Below are 24,543 nucleotides of genomic sequence, written 5' to 3'. Positions count from 1 at the left end.
AGAGGGGAATAAATACTACAGATAAAGACTGCTCTAATGTGCTCAGATCCATTAGAAATCTCATATTCACACATAACAGGAATTACATTACGAGATGCCCCTAATGTCATTTAACAGGGTTTTTCCAGCAGCATTTGCTGCCAGGGTGAGAGACTAACATCAAACATAATGGATTTTTGCCTTTCCCCTTCTCTCCCCGCCTGCCTTCTGTTGTTTATTCCCTTCTTAGAGTCTATTCTGTCCTACTCTGGCAGAAATTCCCCTTCTGATCTTTATTGTTGTGGATGTGAGCTCTATTTTGGGTGGACGTAATGAATTTAGCCAAACAGTTTTTGAGATGAGAACACTCACAGGCAGAGGGGGCTGTGGTTACCACTTTTACTGCTCAGCCCTGGAGGAAAGCTTGGCACTTTTGTGTTGTTAGGCCTCATTGCCAAAGTGTTTCTATTCTTTGAAGTCCCATGCTGTGCTTACTTCAGTGAAAAACAGGAAAGCAAACTGGGCAAAGTATAAATACTGCATGTGTACTTAAGCTGCTTTGGATCATTTAAAAAGGGAACCGATCAACTTTGACATTGATTTATCTTCTGAGGAAATATTTAAAGTCCACTCAGGAAACGGAATCACTGTCTGACTTGTAAGTATCTAAATTTTAAGTAACCTTGTGCAAGGAGAGAGGCAACTGAAGGTGAGGAGAGGGAGCCTCAATCAGTCTGCCAGTTTGACTTTTCCACTGGTTGAACACTCAATGGGCACACCATGACTCCGACGTGACTGGTCGGTGATCAAACCCTCGCTGATGGGAAATAAGGACAAAAGGAGAGAGAGACATCCATCACCTTTAAAAATGTGTGTTGCATCCTCCTCACAGTACTGGGATTCTTTTTATCTCTCAGTTTGTGGATGACTGAATTAGGGCATGAGGGTCATATTTGATTAGCATTACCTAATAAGTCTCCACTGAGTCAAATATTTTGAGGATAATAAATTTAACATACAACGAAATGATCCTTTGAAACTACAGGAAGACGAGCATAGCCAGAGCATAAGTTGCATTTACATGATGAATAAATTGAAAAGCAGCAACATGCTACTATTTACACTCAGAGTGTGACAGATGTGGTCATTATGTGGATGGTCCAATAATGAATCACGCCAAGTGAGAAGGGGAGATCTGACAACACAAAGCCACACAAAAGCACAAATCATAACCTTTGGTAGCCTATAAACCTTGATTTTAACCACACATTAAGGGCTAACATTCTCCCAACTCCAATTATTAGCTGTCTCTTTGAACTGCCTGGAGTCTGTTTATCCACTATTGGATTAGATGTTACACTGAGTTGAGACCATCTATCTTTGAGAATAATTAACTATCCAGAAAGATGGACTTACTTATGTAACCACCAATTAGGAAATCACAAACAATCCTTTCAGAGGGAGTTGGAGAATTTTAATGAGGTTTAATGACTTGTTGATTGGTTAGCGGGGTTTGTTTAGAGAGGTACACAGGGCAGATGTGCTGGGAAGAGTTTAAAAAACAAACTCTCTCAACATCCTCCCACATGCGCACACCTCTGGTGCTGTATGTAATAACAGAAGTGTGTTACTGAATGTCTGTGTGTGTGTGTGATCTGAGTCAAGGTATGTGTGTGCATGTATGCTTATCTACAGCCCCGCTCAACAATCAACCAACCCTCTACTTCAATGCACACACCCACCCACACACACATTCACACAAGGCTACTTCAGAAGCCTAGCCCCAGACAGGGCGAGCAGATCAATCAATTACATCTCTGCTCCAGCAATCAAACAAGGTTATTATCAGGCAGCAGCTCACCGACCTGGAAAGGCCTGGCCAATCAAAGGCTGCTGTGATGTGGGGGCTGGCACTCGCTCATGTGACAGTAACGCAGAGTGGCAGCTCATGTTGTCAAGGGATAGAAGGATGGAAAGAGGAAAGACAGACAACTGAGACTGAATTCAAAGGAAAAAAGCAAAAGAAAGTGTAAGGAACAGGAACAAAAGAATATCTGCAAATCACCCATCTCCGGCAATTCGTCTTCACCTTGACATTGCTCAAAGGACAGGAGTAGATAAGAGAATATGCATAGTAAAGCTCTGTTTTTCTGTCTTTATTAAGATTAAGCTACTGGAAATAAATGAAAAGGGAGACAAACAGGAGAGTGAGGGATGTGGCAACACATGGTGAACATCTCTTCATTGTGGTTCAGTAATTCCCCTCCTGGCAGCGGCTCCCTCTGGCATTCATTCAATGAGCATTAAGGGCATTCTGTCCTCCCACTTCTGTCCTTTCATAGCAACAGGTCTGAAGAACAACATCAGGCTTAATTAAATTATCACACACTCGAAAAAAATAAGAGACTTTTATTTCATTAAATTATTGTTTGTTGCCACAATATTGTAAGACGCACGCAACACACGCCTACAAATCTACCGAGAATACAATCTAATCTCCTTCAAAGGCATCCAATCAGAGACAATTAGGCACTATGGGGGGACAATGTCAAAAGAGACAGAATGACTGCATGAACACCTGCAGCCTGGTCAAGCTTCAAAGACCTATCTACATGTGTTTATGTGTATTTACGAGTGTGTATCTATATGTTTGTGTTTGTGTCCTGGTACAATTTTGTTCCTCTAATCTGACCAGGCAACAATTCCACGATTTTTCTCCTATACAGACCTAAAACCTTTGAGACCTTCAAAGCCGACTTCATAAGAAGTCTACTGCTGAGTGTTCAGACAAACTAGACTCCCTTAAGCTCAGACTGACGACTGTCTGCTTCACATGACTCTGTTGGACAGGTTTCCGTGGAAACCGAGTCTGATTCCATTATGGGATGGATAAACATAATCAAAGAGTTTATCCACCTTCGCCAGAGAAAAGACCCCCACAATGATGAATCTAATCTCCCACACAATAACTGGTATGTGCGTCGGCATCTGTCTTGCCCACAGTGTGTGTGTGCGTGCGTGCGTGCGTGCGTGCGTGCGTGCGTGTCATGTGCGACACAGGAAGATTGAAACTCTGCACCTGACTGTAAAGTGGCTGAAGTTGCACTTTTGGAAAGTGATAAAACCGGCAGTATTATTTACAACATGGCGTGTGTGTGTGTGTGCATGTATTGTCCTGTTGGGAGGGCATCAGCGAGATAAAAGAATAAAGATACAGCAGTGCTGCAGCTTGTGACAGGTAGGAGCACCTGACAGATTCATAGCAAACTGGCATTGTCTTCTGTGTTCTCTCCATACACACACTTTGATTTTCTGCCTTGTGCCACCCTTCATCCATGTGCATTTCCTGTTCCTCCTTATCAGCTGTCATTTTATGTCTCAGGCAACTAAATACATATTTATCCATACTGTACATAGTGTGTGACCGAGTTAAAAAAATCTCAACGCAGCTAAAAGAAGGTCTGTTTCTTGAACTTTACACATGCAAGCTAGCCAAAATACACAACTTTTGATACATTTCTGGTGAGCATCACCAGCATACCATCAATGCATGGTGAGTGTGTGTACGTGCTCACAAACAGCTTGCCCGTCAACTTGTATAAGAACCTTTCTACTATCCTGCATCTCTTTATTCTTCTTCTGTCTTGCCACCTGTCTGCTCTCTTATATTGCCTCGCATCCGCACTCTTCTCTCTTGTTGCATTCTCTCTTCTGTCTGCTTCATCGCTCCCTCTCTCTCTTTCTCTCTCTCTCTCTCCCTCTGACCTTTCCAGTGTAAAATCCTCTCTTCTCTTGATTCACAACTATGCTTCCACTTTTTAATGGGTGTGGGTTAGCGAATGAAAGAGAGAGAGAGAGGCAGAGCGCAAGGGTACTGTTTACTGAGGAAAATCCTCCTGAACAAGTGAAAAAAGATTAGAAAAAGAAAGCAAGAACTGCTAGAGCAAAGCAGTATGTGCATATATGTGTGAGGAAGACTTAAGACAAGGCATTCAATGCTGCATTTTAACAGCCTGCGCTCAGAGACTGACTACAGATGTTATTGTTGAAGTCATCGTCAATGATAAGAAGATGCTCTTTGACAAAATAAGATAATTTATATTTATCCATAGGACAAATAAACAAACAATGACTTCTTTTTAATGATGACCAGTGGGTGAATGTATGCATCGAGTGTATGACTCACTGGTGTTTATTCTCAATAAGCACCTAATATTCTTCAAATAACATATGCCAGTGCAAAATAACATTTAAGAATTCAGTGCCATTACAGCAGCATTTGGGAAATCAGTTAAAAAAAAACTTGTTTAGACATACTTCATTTCACCTTTATCTCTTTCGATTTGTTTTGGTCTGTGTGTGCTGCTCAGGAGGGAAGTTAATGAGAGTGTGAAATTAGTGTAGAATCATGGTGTGCAGTTTTCACCACAGGCTACATCAGTAGGAGTCAGAGCCCTTGTGTCCTTTTCCTGTCATCAGGCTCTCTATCTGCTCTTTCATCACATGTTCCATTGTCCTTTCCCTCTCTGTTTCCCCCTGAGCACTCTCTGTCCATCACCAACCTTCTGACTTTTTCCCCTCATTTTTCAAACCTACCACGGACACTTCTAGTAGCACTAACTCTGAGAAGACATTCTGCACATCAACATTTGAGTTTCACAGCTACAGCTCCTTTTGTCTGCTCTGAAACACTTGATGAGTTTGTAATTAGGAGTGTCTTCTCTTTGGCTCCGTTTCTTGTCACTCAGAGAAGAACTGAAGCAAACCAAAATCCATCACTACAAAACTCATGTAGAAAGATTTAAAAAATAATGTCAGTTATAAGTGAAATTATCAGTATAAGTCTCGTTAAGCCTCTCAGCATACAGATCTTGTTGATTGTGAATTTTACTTTCAAGCAAGAAGCAAATATTTAACTTATTGCAAGAACAAGAACTGAAAAAGCAACAGGTTTAGATGTGCAGGACTAATACCTTAAATGTCATGTCTGGTAAAGATACAAAAAACGAAGGTGTGCATGGCTGTGAACATGCAAGAGTAATCACGAAGTGTGAAACCAAATTTGTAAATGTAACGGTACACACAAAACAACACACATGCTGGCCATGAAGCCACAAACATGGCAGCCTTCTAGAGGCACGGCCAGGCCTGGTCATCCTGTGGATGGTTAACAGGGAGAGATTAGAGGCTTGCTGAAGCTTTTCAAAATGCCAACCTCGTCTGGAGCAAGGGGTGTAAATACCACCCAAATGTCAGCAGGAGACCCCACAAGTCAAACTAAATTGGCTGCTACATGCACAAACACTCCCTTATGCCTGGCCCATATTTGTGTGTGCAACTTTAAAGATATAACACTCTATGCTCTGACACATCCGGTTGCATTGCTAGACTTGTGAGGGCATAGCCTACAGTCAATTCACTGACTATTAGCTCTCACCCTGCTGAACCATACATAAAAAGAAATCACATTATATTAATCCTAAGGGTAACAGTCCACTCTAAAAGAGGACAGTCAAACTAAAAGTACAGATCAGTCTGAATAATGACTCAAAACATACTCAGCCTTCGACATGCACATTCATAATTCATCCGAAATCGGATATATGGACATAACACTATCTCCTACGTATAATCCATATCCATGTGCAACTGATTAAGAAAGGCATACACATCAGGGAAGTGTAAATACAGACAAAAAAAATAACAAATATAAGCAGTAAGTAAATGGGAAGAGTACACAAGCTCCCTTTCTCTTTAGAATCCATCCATGTTCTGGCAGTTAGCCAGTACTGGGTTGTGTTAGCAGCAGGCAAATCAGATCAGCCCAGATGCCCTTCTTCCCTTCCACCTCTAGCTGTTTCTGGAGCAATGTGAGGCCTTCCATACCCAGGTGGGATAGATAATCCCACCAGCACAGACTGGATCAGAGATGTAGATATGCCATCCTGTTCGCTCTTTGGCTGCTGCTAGACGTTCTGTCAAAAACAGAAACAGTCCAGAGCTTGAAACTCACTTGACTTAGTGCTCCAAGCACACACAGACACCGCTCTCACGTGGGTTACACAAGGATACAGTAGCTCATGGGTGTTTTGACTCATACAGCAAGAAAAGGGGCCCGATATAAAACCAAATGTATGTAGTTTGCAAAGTTTTTGTCCTTGTGTATGTAACAAAAGTTCAGTTTGCATTGTCCAGTTTATTTTTTACAAGAGAGGGATTACCCACAAGGAGCAAAGAGGGAACCTGCTCTGTCCTGCAGGAATATACAAGCGAAAGAGAAACAGGACTCTTGTGATTGGAGAACTGGGTGGTTGACTTTCTAGTGCAGCTGGGAAGCAGACTGGGCAGTTGCATCACACACTGAAAAAGTTCAAGCACACTCAACAATGGGAATGTTACTGACTTCCATAAAATGCCCTGGTGATAACACTGGCCTCCTCAAAGTCAACAAAAAACATCAGAACTTTCATAACATCAAAAGTACCACCCCACGAGAAAGGCCTGCACCACTGCTTCTGCACAAATCTTCACTCCTACTTGAAAAAGTTTGCCTAATTACAAGCCAACTGCAGACATCAAACGAAAAATGTCAGAGTGTTGTATTTGCATATTTTGTGGTTTTGTGGAAACTAGACACAAACATTTGAATAGCAGACACAAGAAAATAAAGTACAGCACTTGACTTGATTTAGGGAGCAAAACAAACTTAAGCCCAACACACAAAACCCATTTGCAATCAAACATTAAGACCCTGTTGTCTCATCTCCCACGCTCTGCCACTGATTTCCTGTGCTGCAACCCCCTAACTGCTTCTGTCATTAACGCTGCTATGAGTTGCATGGCTGGCTGCAGGAGGTGTAGTGATCCATCAGTGGAGTGTCGGAGCTTTGCCATTAGAAAACCATCTGCAAGCAACAGCGCTCCATTGGCACTAGGAGTCTGGAGAGGCCAGCATAAAGAGAGCGAGGGAGAGAGGAGAGAGCCCTGTGTTCAAGGCAGTTTGGTTTGATTGATATGAACCATTACAGACAACATGGGAGAGGTAGGCAGAGAGCTAGTCACCGTTTTATTTTCGGTCATTTGTTCAGACAAAAGCTTGGCTAGAGCAACAGCGAATTGGGACTGAACATCAGTGTGTTTGTCAGAGAAAGAAAGGAAAAGGAAAGATAGGGTCAGAGAGAGAAATTCAAGGCCAACGTATCAGCAAATGGATATAAACACACACACATAAAAGGTTCAAGATTACAGCCCTGTTAACAAGTTAATGTTTCACACATCCTATGAATGTGTTATTCAAATTTCATCTGAAAATACCAAACAGATCGTTCATTTTACTGAACCTACTCCCGGTTTTAGCCAGGATCCAAATGGGCTGTTTCAGTGCAATGAAAGAAAATGAGCTGCTTAAGGCCAAGCCCCTTTCTGGAACATGACTGTATCTAACACAGCTGAGGTTGGCACTTACCGCCTTATGCCATCATAAGGTGCTGGTGATGTGAATGGTTCGCTCAGACAACGTATTTTGATAAATGGAAGAATAAAAAGTGGATGGTCTTTACATAAGCACTAGGAACATGCATTTAAAACAATGAAGTGGGTTACTTAGATGTCTCCCATACACATGCAGTATCACAAACATAGGCTCTCTTACCCCCTGAAAACAAGCATTTGCTTTCAAGGCGCATCAATCCGTCAACAAAAAGTATCATGACAACTGACAATACAGCTTAGGCTGGTGGTTCTGATAGATGATCTGCAATCTAGCCTAACTAACTTATTAGGCTGATGTGATTCGATATTGTTTAGTGGCCAGTCCAATGCTAAGTGGTTGGAGCATACACAACTTTTAGGTTGCAGTACACTTTAAAAAAACACTCAAATTAAAAAAAAAAAACAGGTTGGCTCTGTGTGAGTTGTTTTTCCAGATTTGTTTGTATTCAGTGATGCCGAAGGCCCTTGGGTTCTATACTCAATGAGTATTTATGATCCAGTAAAAACATCTGTTAAGTTGCCAGCTTGTGGCCAATTTAAATAGGTGTATGCCAAAAAAGCACATTTATTCTGCATTAAAAATGCACAGTGAAAGCCTAAAGATGTATGCCAATCACCACAGTGTCGAAGTAGGAAACATCTCAGTTAAACGGAGCCTCGAAGGTAATGTATCACTGCATGAAGGCCAATTCAATTAAACTGTTCCACTATTAGATTTACTCTACTCTACTGGGACCACAGCACTGTATAGAAAACTACCAGACATACAGAACATTACCACAAAGACAGCCTTTCAGAATTGTCCAATTTTATGGGAAATAAAAGTGAGAGTGGCAGTCGATCCTGATTCCTGGATGGTATAAACAAACTGAAGGTACCATATATTACATCATGTTTGATTTATGATATACCGCTAAACATTAAAAAGACCAAAATCGATAGATGGTCACTAAGAGGCTGTATAATATAATTAGTTTTACATTTTACTGGTATTGAGTCATGTCCAAGGCTTCATGTGTCTTTGGTGGACAGGCCATCCCTCTCTGACAAATCAGTGTGACAGAGGGCCGTTTAACACAAATAAGTTAATGGATTTCCTCCCAAAATATTCCGGTAAAAAAAAGTCAGGTTTCGCCGGTCATTAACTTCGTTCGTTCTTATGCAAGTAGTGCTGAAGAGTGGTGCAGTACACATCAAACACATAGACAAACTGTGTGAAGTCATCAGCTGTATCTCATTAGAAAAACTAACTTTAGATGAAACACTGTGTACTTTCCTGTTTTATGCTGTTTATGTTGTTAAAGTACACAACTTGTAAACACCTTCACATTCTCTCTATATTTCTGACTGGTTGATCAGTGTATGACGGTGCCTTACCTGAGAAGGGGCTGGAAGATTACAGTGATGTTCCTGGCTCCAGGCTTACATACAAACTTCATTTCTCCTCCTTCAATCAGGTTGTCATCTGCACCGCCTAGAAGACAAAAGACAAGAAGAACTTGACTGTCAAATGTATCAGAAATAGACATCAACAAAATTGTACCGTTTTTGTGCTGCAGTAGGTATGTAAAATGGAAGTTAATCATGTATGTGACATTATTTACATCTGCTTTTTGAGGTTTTGTGATGGCAATTTTCTAGGCTTAAGATTTAGCCAACGGTATGGTATTTTTTGGGCTATCATTCCTTGGGCCCTCTTCTCAGTGGTGCGGTTTCATCAGGCATCATTGTTTCAGAGCAATAACACCAAAGATGTGACTGGCTAAGAATAAATATACAGTATTATCACCACCATCAGGCCAAGACCACCAAAGAAAGCCCCAGAGTCCTGCTCTAGACATTAAACTCTAACCTCCCAGGAAAGGGCATGTACATAACATTGACTTTCCCTTCAATAATCAATATTGTTATAGGATCTTTACAATATTATTATTATTCAGTCATCGCAGTGGTGCAAAATTGGCCATAATCAACATGGCTCTTCTTCTCAAATCTAAATGCATCCACACCTACCCCTTTATGCCATTGCGTAGGTGAACCTCACAGCGAACAGGGTTAATCAGAAAATCATTGCCATGTAACATCCTGTGGGTGGGTGGGTGGTTAGATGGGAGAGACAACGGCAGACAGGGGAAACAGGGAGATCACAGGGGAGAGAAAGAACACCGAAGCTCATTACCTCCACTCATCCTGAAGTAATCGATATAATTGATAGAGAAGAAATTGTGACTTCTTGTCAATATGGCAAACTGCAGAGTGAATAGAATGTGTGTGTGTGAATGTGCACAAATGTTTTAAAATAATATTATGCTCGAATTCCTGCGCACATGTTTACACAGGGGTTCATATGGTGTTTGCAAGCAAATTGTGATCAGTATATGAATAAGAAAAAAGGGGAAAGAACATGCAGTGGATACAGTGTTATTTCTCATTTTTTGATTTCAGTGCAAAGACACTCAGTAAAAATGCATCCCTGGCTAAGAAAAAAAAACACAATACATATCTTTCTGGACTCACACAAATATGGACTGATAGATTGTGTATGGGAAAAGTTTTACTTTAGGTTACATTCTGGTCAGTTGAAATGAAGTGTTATGTGGTGTCAAGCACAAAGTAAGTAAAGTAAAACCCAGCTTCTTTGATAGGATGTGTGTCTGTGTGTGTCCTGAATTGTTTTGTTTTTTTTTCCAGTTTGGCTGTTTTCTCTGTTTCATTTTCATGTCAAGTACAGCCTCACAAATCTTCTGTGCCTTTATACAAAGACACCTCGCCATAGTGCGAAAGCCTGTTACGCATTACCTGTGCAGCTTTCGTAGTCTTGCATTCAAATGCATATCAACCCATTGTTCCCTGTGCTGGGCTCCATAATACATTTCTAATGGAACAAGTTTCATTTGAAAAGTATGGGAGACAACACTCGCCGTATTTTCATTAAAATGACAAGGGAAGCTTTTATTCCATCTGAAACTTTCAAATCAAGGGTTTCTGATTCTGATCTGTTGCCATGAAATTTGCCTGCACGATAAGCCCACATTCGTGGTGCTAAGTAGAGACGAAGATGAGGTCCAATTCACTCAAACTGCGTCCTTCTCCATCTCTCTATCCATTCATCCTTCCTTTAGTGCCAATTCAATTAAGACTCAATTACAGGCTCCTAAACAAAGCTGCCGCCAACGCACTCTCTTGCTCATCCTGCCTTCCTCCACCATATTCTCTATCTCTCCCTCTCTCTGATCATGAATGTGGAAAGAGCTGCCTAAACTTTTGTTTCTTCGCCATCAACTTGCAAGTTCCCATGAATAACGTCAACATGTCACAGGCTCTGGAGAAGTTAGCATTACTTGTTTGCTCCAAGAACCATGTCTAAACGGCAACTACACACAAACACACACACCAAACAGACCATCATGTGCCATGTACGTATCCCCAATGACGGTGACCAATTTAATTTCATGCTCTAAACATCTGCATCCATGTCAGACAAAGGAGCGAGGAAGAGACCTCATTGATCCATGGGGTCTGGGACCAGCTGCCAACAGGGCATAGCACTGATGAATATTAAATAGGAGGGCATTAATATGTATGCCATTTTACTGAGTTGTCTAGACGTGACAGGGAGGCTCTGGTTCCAGGTCAAGATGCAACCAAACTACTGCCAGCCAACTTATTTTGCAGGATTTTGTTTGTGATACCTTGTGAGAGTGTTGTGCGGATAAGTGTCGATGTGCATTTGTGTTCCCTTGGTGTGTGGTCTGATCCAAGATTAGTAAGAAGGGTGTGAGGAGGAGGCATGGTGCTCAGTGCGATGGCAACTGAAAACTGGAAAGGAAGAAGTGGCGCATTCTATTATGGCCAAATCTGCTTGAAATCCCTCTGGAGGGCAACTGTTCCGTCTGTAACACACACACATGCGCCTAAGCAGACATGACATAAAACTAGCCATAAAAATATCCATGGATTATAGACAGACAAACAGGCAGGTACATCCCATGTTATGTATTTACATTCACACAACTGTGAGGCTTGTAGAGCTTTAAAGAAATGGTTCAACAAAAACTATGCCATATATGCTCAAATACACTCGCACAACAACACCCATCCGGACCCTTGTGGTGTCTTACCATCCACTCTCCAGCCCACATCTAATCAAGTCAGGCAGTGACTTAGTGAAATTGCATTAGCTACACTTTCCTGGGTTTGATGAGAAACGGGTTTGATCCTGTGATGAATTTCAGCTATGCCCAGATTTAGGCAGGGAAAGAATGAACGTGTGATGCCCTCTTTAACACACTCCAGTGTCCCCTGAGAGCAGTGTGTTTCCGTATGCATCTGCAAAGCCTGTGAGAGGGGCGAGGCAAGGAAAGTCAGCTAGACAGACAGGCAAAGGAGCGGTCGTAATCCTTAATTTACAAGTGGTTTCAATCTGTTCTGTGTCCACAAGTGTAAATTTGTGTGCCTGCATGGAAAAAGGCCCAGCACAGCAGTTAGACCAAATACGCATGACTCTCTGTTCTCTAAGATGTTTGTGTGTATGTGTCACTACCCTTTCAATTATTTAGTCCTGCAAACAGGTACATACCACATTTATACAACTGCTCTGTGCATCCACAGCTAGGTTTGTGTTATCTAAAAGGTCAACTCAAGATGATAAAAGACACATGTGATCACTCTGGCTGGACTCTTGATTGTTGCTGGCAAGAAGCCGACAGGGTGACTGCCATGTTTGACTTACAATCATCATGCGCACATGCAGGTCAAAACTGCTTTTCTGAGGTGAACTATCTAAGGTGCAACGTGACAGGCTGGATTCTGCAGTATCTGCATTTTACATAATTGCTGGTCTGTACATAAGCAGAGTGCAGTGCTCTTCCTTTGATTTAAGACAGCACTGCACATTTCAAGCTAAATTGTGCAAACAGAAAGAAATATATAGGCTAATCCAATTTTCACCCTCAATAGCTACATTTGTCTGTAGCTGTTGTGCTATGAAAATGAGATTGGGAGTGATCAATTCAGGTAATATTCTCCTTGTACAAATCAGATGTATTTAAATATGAGTTCAAGCATGCGGAGAATTCAGGCTGGCACTCGGCTGCATATCTGCAGAGTGGAAACTGCTGATCTAATAAGATCGCTTCCCTTGTCAATAATGTATGAATCTCTGGTCAATTCCAGGCATCCCATTCCACTCAGACTCAGCCTTCATGTCTGATTGGGTCTTAATGAGAGCCTTCTATTATTAAAATGAATTTGATGGGATAGTATCCGCTGCTTCACCAACCAGGAGACCAACTCCGCCACACAGCTGAGAATAAACGGTATAAATAAATCATAGTATAAATAAATTCAGGTGTAAATTGAGGTGGATTAATTATTAAAAGTGTCATGGTGGCACACAATGTGTCTCCGCGGCCTTGTTGTAATGAATTCACATCTGTCATTCGAGAGTATAACAATTCACTCCAGTGGCACAGTGAATATTAATTTTAGACTATGTATGGTTGTTTTGTCTTTCTCGCTGCAGCAAAGTCAGTGGAGTTTAAATCTGACTTTGGTTACATATCAAGTTTTCATTTTCTTTGGAAAAAAGCCTGCAGAGGACCCTTATAATACATATAATACACACTGTTTCACAAAGCTTCTTTGCCGTCACCAGTAAGTGTCCTAAAGAGCTGTTTTGAAGCTCACTGTGGTGGCTCTTTAAAGCTGCCACCTTAACAGTGCTGGTTAATCCTGGTTAATCCACAAAAGGGGCAAACAGTGTAAAGCTGAAGCCACAACTATGCACAACTTTAATTCCTAATGTGTGACTTCTTTGAAAAAAATCTCATCCCATCTCATCTCATTATTTTAACTAAACAATGACAATAAAACTTATATTCAAAACAAAATGTAAAAAAACCCTATGTAGAATTAAAAAAAAACTTTTTGCACCAGGCTGCATGTTTATTTCCAAGCCAGGAAGTTTAGCCTGAGGGTCTCTGGGGACTGATCTGCTTCTGGAGCCAGCCTCAAGTGGACATTCAACAACGTTGACCAACAGGGGAATGGCGCAAATCGGAGGAAGGAATGGAGGAAGCCATAATATTAGATTTGTCCCACAAGACCCACAAGTAGTCACTACATTAACAAACTTTAATGGAGATGGTAAATGGACTGCACTTACAGTATATGGTGCTTTTATCCAAAGTGCTGCAGTCAAGTCAAGTCATTTATATATATATATATATATATATATATATATATATATATATATATATATATATATATATATATATATATATATATATATATATATATATATATATATATATATATAGTCCAATAACACAAATCACAAGTTTCCCTGAACAGTATATAACACCCTCCCTCTTCAGACTCCTGAAATGGAAGAGGGAAATCAACCACCAACAGGAAACGGACAAAAAATAGACAAAGCTGTGTAGAGAACCCTCTTCTCAGGTGGACAAACATGTGATGTATGTTCCCAGACCCGAGAAAACTGATCAGCCTGCAAACCAAGTGCCATCACATGTTTGATTGGACCCAGCAGGGAATCAGGCTGCACTTTGAACAACCTCTTCTTTACCAGAAGAACACCAGAAGGGTGTGTATGTGTGTGTCTATCTGTCTGGCTACCAGCGCAGATGCCAAGGTCTCTACAGCTTGCAGTCCCACATGCCCTTCGTCCACCCTTTCCTCCTCCCCTTTTTTCATTTGTTCTTCTCTCCATCTTCTCCAATCAGCAAGTATGAGATTAAAAGTAAACACAGCGGTGACAGTCAAAGCCGCCAATAATGACACAACCAATGCTGATTAAAATTAGCCCCAGCCTGGGAAAATACACCAAGCTCTTTCTCACTGATTGAATGTCTGGGCTGTGTAAACTATTACAACCTTGTTCTATTGTCCTCTGCAGCCCCCTACCATTACTATTCCTCAGGATAACAATTTTCCTCTGACTTGGTCTAAATATGAATGTAATATTAATATTGACAATTTCCATGTTTTATCTCACTAGGAATCTATGTAGGAGGCAGCATAGTTTGAATATTTTCTCAAGATTAAGAATATCTTGCAATGTCTAATGTATGACAATGAGGAGCCACTCGCATCTCTATACAAAACTGCAGCTGTCTTAGTTTTTGTTGCTGCCTAGTGTTTGGATAAACATCTGTGATTCATACTCATACTGACACTGGGTGCAATAAGACAAGAACAAGATATTAGGATCAGTTCTGTAAATGCTTGGTTTCAGTTGGGAGGTTAAATAAATACCTGTAATGTGTTTTCAATTATAATGCTTCTGTCCATCAGTATCATAATCAGTGGTACACAGTGTAAAAAGCTATTATTATTGTCACGGTTACAAGCCACACTTCATTTTCCACATTGTTTCTAATTTCAGCAACAGAACTACTGTAATTCAATCACTCCCCCTACAACAGATACGAATTCCACCCTGTGTGTGCGTGCGTGCGTGCGTGTATGCGCGCGTCTTGGAGGAATGGAGGGCAATCTCTGATGCAGTTTAAACCATTATCATCAACCTTTCTAATATCTATGTACACCCAAATTGAACACGATGAGCTAGAAACACATACAAAATAACTATTGTGAGCAGAGACATCTGCAGCAATGTGTGTGTGCGCGCCTTTTTTCCCCCCACAATATGCAGATATTCTCTCTACTGTACTCTACCTGCTTTCACAGTGAACACAAATAAAAGACTTTTCACAGTAATAGCCTGTCAGGTAACAGGTACCTTGCATTTTATCTACAAACTCGGTTATGTCGCTGCTGGAGCGAAGCAATTCATAAAAGGTCTGGCACAGGAACAAGAGGGGAAACATGTCATTTCCAAGTACTGATATACCTGAACTTCAAGTAGAGACTTGGTTACAACATGTCATTCAAATACAGCACATCAAGTATGATATTACTTCATGTATACACACACCCACATGTGGCTGATATGACAGCAAACAGTCACTGATGGGCTGGCCGAGGTCCATAATGTTATGCTAGTAAAAATAGCCATTTGACAGACACTTTAAAAAACAGCAATGGTGAAATGGGTGCTATTCTGTACAGAGGAAATCCATTTTCTTAGTTATTCTGTTAAGAGGACCTTCACTGTGTGATTTCAGAAGACAAAACAAAAACTTACTTAAGATCTTAGTAAAGCAGAACATAAAACAAGTATGACAAAGAACCAAGAAAAAAAAGCCAGAAGTGGAGAAACATGAGTCTCTGGAACATCAGCAGCTAAGCAGGCATCTTTGACATTCCAGCATCATAATCCTATAATAATTATTGACTTTTTCACAGACAAAGTTCAATTCTATCTGAGGTTACATTTATGAATATGAGAAATTATAATTGCAAGGTCAGTGGAAGTCAAATATTGATCACACACATGAGATGAACAATCATTATATTTGAAATCTGCAGATGATGATTAGAAAAAGAGCATTTGGAAAGGTAAGGCAGCGACTACAATAAAAATTGATTGAAGTGCCTTTTGAAGTATGACCTAAAAGGAGGAGAGTGTCGTTTTCAACATGTCTCCACCCACACATGAAATAATAAGACAAATGCAAATCCCTTCAGAAAAGTACATATGTGATTTGAGTCACCATCCATCTATCCATCTTCTAAGCCCACTTTGTCCTGTACAGGGCCACCAGTGGGACTGGAGCCTGTCCTAGCAGTTAATGGACAAGAGGCAGGGTTCAAAATAAAAGCCAAAAGTCTTCAAACCAAGGGGTGGAGCAGAACCCTGTATAACCCATACTGAATAAACCCAAAACTGATTTAGGAGCTCAGTTTGAAGGCTCAGGCCATCATCATCTTGGCAGTGGCGCATGATCACAGAAGGGCACATAGCTAACTCAGCACAAGTTGTTTCTGTATAGCTTTCAATTGTACCTCTAGGTGTTGTGAGAGAGTCAGGTGAGAATGGGCTCAATTTGTCTAATGACCCCATCACCCTCTGAAAATTCCAATCTGACCATAACAGAACACAATACACTTCACTGCTATCAATCACAGTCTCAAAGAGATAAAACACCACACCTCCATTTGACAGGAACATGCTGTTTGTTACTTCACTTTATTAAAACATACACACGTTCGCGAACACATGGCTTTCAACATCTGTCAGCCCCACCCCTGATATCCCACCCACCAACACCTCCACCCCAGCGTTTCCCGCTAGACATTTTTCCATTTGCACCTCTTCTCCCCTCCCCTCCCCATCGGGATGTACAAATCAGCTTGACAAGGCACACCACTTCTGGTCACCCTCACTGTCTTCCTGCTGTTCGCCCCTTGGCTTGTTCTTTCCTTTGTCAAGGGAATATGATGCTATTATACAAAAACAAGACGCTCCTAATACAACATAGGCTTTCTTTGTGTGCCTCAGTGAGATATAGCATTAGGTATTGAGAAGTGGGTAGAAGAGGAGCTGTTTGTAACTAGATTGCTTGTGTAGGGAGAATCAGCCAGGCTGTTTTCTTTGCCAGACGCACTGTGAACAAGTCTATTTGAATATCAAAAGGGAAACAGGGAATGTGTGAAATAGATTTGGAACTGAGTTGATTATAAATATATCTTAGGAGTGGAGGGGGGTCAGAGGTGGGAGACTTGGGAATGGGAGTATGTGCATGTGCCTGCAGGGAAACAGATAAATATAAAGTGTGTCTGTTTGTTTTTTTTGTAAATATCCAGAGCAAAAGTGTGGGGATAGACAGGCTTTGTGTACAGATATCATGTGGAGAGGGAGGGGGGTTGTCACATCAAACGTGCCCTAGGGCAAGGCAATATCTTGCAAAACACAATGAATGGCTAAGACACAAAGAGAAATAAAATTAAAAAAAAAAGGCTGTAAATGCATTACAGCGTATTGCAACACCACAGTAGATATTGAGATATATTCGCACCTCATCTCCCAGATGACCACTGTGGTACTTAGATGCCTGCACACAACAGAGAGGCAATAAAAAGGCATGGGGTGAAGATGTAAAAGTGCAGTGGCTTGGAGACTTACAGAGGAATATGGCAGACTGGTAACACATCTATAGCTGGAAAATTATTTCCATCATTTATTCATAGGTAATGTGATTGAATCTGGATTATGTTCTTTGATTGTGAAGTAGTGGTTTTCGGGCACACACACACTACACACAACCAGCTCCCATATTCCAGATGTTTCTACATATGGAGCCATAATAAAGTCTTTAGATGAAGCATTGTATTAATTGAAGCATACAAGATGAGAAGGCAAGCAATTAAGTCCCCCTCTGTGTTTGCATGTGTATGTGAAGCATATGACTACACGCCTGTGTAGCTGTGTGCATTTATGTGTAATGATATATGGCAGATCCATACAACACTTAGGAGACATAAATTACTGATATTACAGATTAATTTCAAACCCATTAGAGATATGCGAGTGCGGAGAGGTGGCCAAACCATTACACATTCCACATTAATAACACGGCTCTAATTTTTTAACTTACAGAACCATCTGGAAGCTTGGACAAACACACACTAAAAACTGTAACAGGGTAAATCATGTGTTTTAGATTAAGATATTATTAGCAAAGCTACAACATAAAAACCACTAAAAGGAGCAGATCAAAATCCAATCAAGCCCCAGGACTATGACGCCTCATATTGCAATCCAATGGACTCAAAGAAACTAATGTCAAAACGATCCATTAAGTAAGAAATTAAAATGATTAAAAATCACTTTCAGATACAAGCTGTTAGCGATACGACTTGGTAGCCACAAATACAACCCTTCAGCGCTTCTCAGAATCCTAACGCTTTAACTTCATGGTTGGGTATTGTCATGGCAACAGCAAGTCAATTGATAAGTCAGTTGGTTGACACAGTTAGGGATGCAAAGCCAACACACAGAGGGGATAGGGTTTCTAACTGATCATCTATGTTGGAGCATTTCCAGAGAGAAAGTGCACAATTCAGCAGTTTCTACACAAACTACTAACTCAAAAATCTACTTTTGACTTTGTATTCTGTTTTGTCCATTACCATATTTATGCATTTGGTAACGGTGCATAGCTGGATTTAAAATGAACAATCAAACTCTTATATCCAAAGCCGTGTTTTGAGTTAATAACTATATTGACTTGAAGCAGACCGTTAAAGGAAAAAAAAAGAGAGTTTAGGAAACTCCATGTAGAGAGACTGAAAGACACACATGACTAAGCTTTAAGTGTTGAGTAATCCCACAGCCAGAAGAATTCATCAAGTCAATCTCTCATTTTGAACTCTTTCCCTCTGCCTCCCTTTCTACAGTAAGTTTAATTTCAAGAGAGAGAAAAAAGTCCCTTTCCACACTGTCTCAATACATATTTTTCTAATTTCTTCCTTCAGAAATCTCTTAATGGCTTCTTCGCTGGGCCCTGATGAAAACAATGACTTTTAACCTTCCTCCACCCACCCCCCTTCCCCTCCATCCATCTCTCCCTTCCCTACATCACAGTCGGCTTATTTCACTTTCTAAATGATTTCTTACTCCTTCAATCTCTTTTCAGCCATTCAGGCCCTGGCCTGGGCTTGTGGCCGGTGCTACGTATTGTGACAGGTGAAATGAAAGCCCAGAGAAATCTCATCTTCTTATAAATGCTCCAAGGCATTCAGTCAGTCAAAAAAAAAATATTTTTCCACCTTCTCTCTGACAGATGGAAGAAGAAAAAAGTGAGCCGTTATATGAAAGCCATTTGGGCTTTTCCTTTATCCACAGTTAATCATGCTGTTCCTTTTTGAGCTGGAGCAGTACGTTTTGCATACATTTACAGACTAACTTTCCTGTCAACGGGAGAATGACACTATTGCCTGTAATGTCTTGCATGGCTGTTTGTCATGTCAGACACTTTGGCCAAGTTAAATAAACTAAATCAGTTCTATATATGTAACAATTTACCTGACAGTCATGATTAACTGTGCAGGGATTGGTGTTACTGACTAGTTTGTACAAATTAAAAACACTTTACTGTTAATACCCCAGGGCAATTTTTTGTTTTATTGTTTTATTTATACAATGTCAACAAGAGACCTACAGTGAGAAAAAGAATAGCAACAGACAACAGCAAACACTGCTGTCAGGCACTGCTGATTGAAACCTCAAGGTCATAGAAACAGAGTGAGAGACAGAGAGAAGAGAGAGAGAGAAGAAGTGAGAGCAGCAGAACAGTTCAGACTCTCCAGGGTCTAGCTGTGCAGCTCACTCACTTGGCTGTTTTGTGTGTGTGTGTGAATGTGTGAGTGAGAGGTTTTCAAGGCCTCTCCCTGTAGGCGGATTCTGCAAAGTCACCCTGCTCTCTGCATCTCGTCAATCTCTTTCGCTATCGCCGCTTCCCTCTCCACACTCCTGCTGCCTGCCTTTCTTTTGCTAAGTGCAACTTCTCGAACTTACCCTTCCTATCTCCACAGCGCCGTCTCTCATGCTCTCAATTTCGCTTCTTCATCTCCAAAAATCTTTGCCCGGCTCCCTGCATCAAACAGTCACTTCTTTCTTGGCTGTACAGTACATGACCAAATCGCCCTCACCACCCTCCAACGTCTTCCTCTTCTTCTATACTTACACATGATCTCAGACTGTTTTTAGTCAACCTCCATTAATCTTTTCATCCATTTACCTGACCCCAAATTTCACTCTATGCTCATGGCTGCTCTTTTCTTCCCTGCATTATCCAACACACTGCAAACATGGTCCAATTTATTCCTTTTTTCTCTGCCATATTTCCCCCCTTTTCACTGTTCTGTCAATACTTTTCACACGTTACAGCCCTGTCATCTCTTTTTCCATCTCTTCATCTCACCATCTATCCACGCTTCTTCACTCCTGGCTGTTAGTTAGTGCACTTTCTCTTCTCTCCATTCCTCAACTCATCCCTTCATGCCACCCACCCCCCTCACCTTGTAATTCTCCACTCTTGCTGTAGAGTTCTCGTCTCTGCTCTCTCAGGTAGGCACTCATGCTGATGGCATGGGAAGATGATTCAAACCTGAAAAATGTGCAAAAGGTTCAACAAGACACATTACACCACCGACAGAGAGTGATGAGCAAATTCAGAGACAATCATTGTAATTTTAAAAATTAAAAAGTTGTTTCAAAATGTACAAACCTTATCTCATGATTTACAAGTATAGACTCTAACTTAACAATGCGTTGGATAAATGAATGCTTACCGAACGACTTCGCACTGTTTAGAAGGGGCCTTGAGTTGATTAACCTAATTAGCCCTTGACTTAATAAATGTGGCATCATTGTGGCATCATTTATCCTCTTTCCAGTCATTGCTAATAGGAAGAGACACTGCTGTGCAGGTACAGAATGAGAATGGTTGGTCACAAGGTGACGCCCCATTTGTGTTGTATTATTTGTTACTATTGCACTTGTTTTTTCTACAATGGTTACAATATTTAAAAGACAGTGGCCTTGCTAGCAGTGCTTTTTTTGTTGATCTGGGACCTGTAACCCAAGAATTTTAATAATGCAAGTTCTGAAGTGAGAATATAACGGCCTTAAATCTCATATATACAGGGTAAACTTTTTAAGTTTTCCAAGTTCTTTTTTTTTCAAAACACAGGGCAAAGGGTGTGATCCTTACTTGAAAAGGGACTGCTTGGCACGCTGTGGTTTTTTCTTTGCAAAGAAAGCAGCAAACTCACTGCCAGTGCTGGCATATGAGAGCTGAGCCGATGGCTCTGTGGCACTGCGGCTGTTCTTCACATCCAGATATTCCATAAGCAGAACCTACACACAACAGAAAACACTTAGTTAAAAACTGAAAAGCAAAAGTCAAAAGTATAAATACGTACATATGTATGAGTATTTTAGAAGTAAAGAAAAAAAAAGTTTTTGTTCAAACTAAATCTAAAACGAGAGAAAAGAGAATGATTTTTTTACTGTAACATGTACTGCTTGTAATTTTTTCTAATAAGGACCGTTTTTTAAATCCATAACAAGTCTGCACATTTAAGTGATGATGATGTTTGAATGACACTGATGTTAATAACAGGTTTTGCATTTATTGTAACTTTCAGATTTAAGATATGACACAAATCTGGAAAAACAAAAGAAAATCCAAACTTTGAGACAGAAGAATGACATAACTGGGTGCATTTAATGGCCGTTGTAAAAATTCGTGTTCTCCATTTCCCTGATCTGTCTGCATGATCCATGGTGAAATCCATCAACGTCTTATCATGCTTCATAAAAATCTTACCAACTTCTAACAATAGACGAGACCAAGCACATTGAAACTCTGGCCAGACGGACGGAGAAAGTTAACTTCCTCTACTCTATCATTCTATCTGCACATTCCCTCTGTTGCTTTCATTGGCTCTCATTTTTCAAAATCTCTTCGGGTTTTATCTCTCATTTCTCACATTTCTATTTTTTCTCGCTTGCTCTATCTACATCAGTTCATTTTTCCCTTTCTTTCTCTCACTTTTTCATTCCTCTCACTGTGTGAATACATATGTTCTAAAATAGCCTCCCATTTCTAATAGCTTCATAATTTAGCAGAGCCATTTAGCCTGTGTGTGTCTAATTCTGAGGCGCAGTGTGGGTCAGCCCAGAATGGGACAGGAGTAATGGCTGAGCAGATGGAGATCCATCCCAACCATAATGATGTAATTAACACTGCGGAGAGCACCCCCCCGTCATGCATGGGAAAGCCTTTGCGTGCTAGTGTTGAAGTTAATTCGTGTGCACACATGTGCGTGTGCACATCCATGAAAAGAAAATTAATCAATACTTGCACTTGCATCAGCTACATTCAGATGTTACAAAAACATTTTTGCCAAAAATGACAAAACAATTTTGCAGCAGTTTTCATACCAAGTTAAATATGTGATCATGGCACTTGGTCATGTAAACAGACATGCTAAACACATACACAAACGATCGTCCAGCACGCATGTTAATTACTCTCCAACACACTTCCCCTAATCATAAGCAGTGCTGGAGGGTACATCCCACGTGCCCTCTCCAACTGGCAACACCAGAGCCACCACTTGCTACTAGCCTCATGCTGCAGCTAATCCTATCAGTGTATTAATTACTAATGATGAGCTGATGGAGCGAAACCCCCACTTGCTCACAGGCTAACACCCAAGTAGACTTAATGAAATGCCAGTGCTGGGCTGATGAAGGGGCTCCGACCCTACTTAAATTGCATTAGCCCAGAGACAGAGTGAACTTTGGAGGCAATTAACTGGACGGCTAGGACAGAGAGAAAGATAGAGGCGGAAAGGGATGCGAGGCAGAAACTAACACCAAAGGAGAGAATGAAAAAAAGGAGAGATAACGGTGCAGAAAGAGTTGTGGAGAATAGAAAGAGCAAAGGATTATAGGTGGAGAATAAAAACTGAACAGAATGCTAATAAGAAAAGCTAGTTGGAAAGGGAGGGAAAAGTAACAAAGTCACAGAGAGAAGAGAAGGGACCAAGTTAAATAACTAATTATCGCAGATTTAACACCTCTATGTAAAGTTTAAAGAATCTCTGACTAATTCTTGCAAGGACACATTCCTGTTAGAAGTTCATGTTTATAATCAACCTCTGGTAGGTCATCTTACAGAGCTAGTAAGTCACAAAAGTATATTTTTTTGTTAAAATTGTTATAATGATGAGTAGATAATATAAGTGAAACAAAGTTAATCCCAAACTCATGCAACTTTGTTTTTCTATTTGTGCTACAAGCCAGCGAGATGACGGCAACTAGATTTACCACATTCTTGTGCAAAATGCAAAGTAATGACTAAGAAACTCAGACCAATGTCGAGACTTCTCTGTATTTCAGTTTCATGTGATAAAAAAGACACATTCATTTAAAGTCATTTATTTCATTTTTTTAAGCTAATGTTGTACTATGAGCACTGCAATGAGTCAAGGTCATCTCTAGCTGCCAGCTAAGAGAAGTAAATTACAACCATCCATGCACCGCTCACCAGTATCTGTTTACACACACAGCACACAGCCTAGTTGCCTAGCACTGAATGTTCCAAATATAGTAGGAAATCATGCATGTAAACCAACAAATCCCTTTACACTCAAAACACCAACAATATTCTCAGGGTGCCAATAATGTATTAAAGGTTGTTCCACGTAAGATCTTTACAGGTGCTGACAACATCTTCAACAGGCTGCAACTTTATTTATAAACAAACAAGTTCAGATACCAATGTCAGAGCTGACACCACCTAAAATGCTCGATTGGATATTGCCAATATGCACAACCTAATACCACAATTATAAAGTGTAAATTGTAGCTAAATTGTAGATATTGTGCCAACTTGAGGTAACATTACATAACATTTTGTTCTATGGTAGGTTTTTAGAGTTCCAAACTACTCAAAGGACATGGCTATATTACTCATCTTCATCCAATGACCAAGACAATCTCATCTTCTGTCCTTCTCTCCTCCTCTTACCCGACAAGTCAAATCCCATTAAAACTATTATTACATCAGGCACAGATCCTATTACTGTCACATGTGATCCACTAGATATGACAAAGGAATACTGAAAATGTGAAGCTTCAGTACGGCTCACATACAAATAACAAAGAGCACAAAATAAATGTCAAAAAAATATAAGGATGGGCAAAGATTAGGATGATGAACCACAAAATGGACAAATGAGAGCTACATGGAAACAAACAGAAAGCTTGATAAATAGGAGACAATAGGAAAATAAAAGGCAAAGAACACTGAGAAGGCAGATGATGCAGAGAGGTGAAGGTCCTTCTCAGCTAGCACAGGAATGATCAGCAGCATGATTGCTGTTGCCAAAACAAAGAGCTGCCTCAGTGGCTGCACTCAAAGCATCACAACAATCTTAAACTCCACAGATACACAAGTGACACAAGCAAACAATTTTCAAGTCCACAATATTAATTAGTAATCGGCCCTGCAGCTCAGTTCCTAATGGAGGCCTGGTTTCTAATTTAACAAATACCTGACCAGAGAACTAATCATATCTATCACAACTGCTGCTAGTATTAGAAAATAAGAAATGGGAATTCTGTGAAAA

General features: G+C 40.5%; 1 protein-coding gene across 2 annotated transcripts in view; it reads right to left on the bottom strand.

Moving 5' to 3' along the window:
* exoc4 (exocyst complex component 4) overlaps positions 1-24,543 on the bottom strand; it is a 92,120-nt gene that overhangs the window by 48,999 nt on the left and 18,578 nt on the right. For both annotated transcript variants that reach the window (XM_028433677.1, XM_028433686.1), the window contains exons 9-11: positions 21,114-21,259; positions 20,419-20,507; positions 8,848-8,944 (exon numbers count right to left, since the gene is read on the bottom strand). In XM_028433677.1, coding sequence (XP_028289478.1) covers positions 8,848-8,944; positions 20,419-20,507; positions 21,114-21,259 — 332 coding nt within the window. The remainder of the gene's footprint in view (positions 1-8,847; positions 8,945-20,418; positions 20,508-21,113; positions 21,260-24,543) is intronic.

Source organism: Parambassis ranga, chromosome 2 (assembly GCF_900634625.1).
Source record: "Parambassis ranga chromosome 2, fParRan2.1, whole genome shotgun sequence".
Taxonomy (NCBI): domain Eukaryota; kingdom Metazoa; phylum Chordata; class Actinopteri; family Ambassidae; genus Parambassis; species Parambassis ranga.
This window is presented reverse-complemented; position numbering and strand designations above follow the sequence as displayed.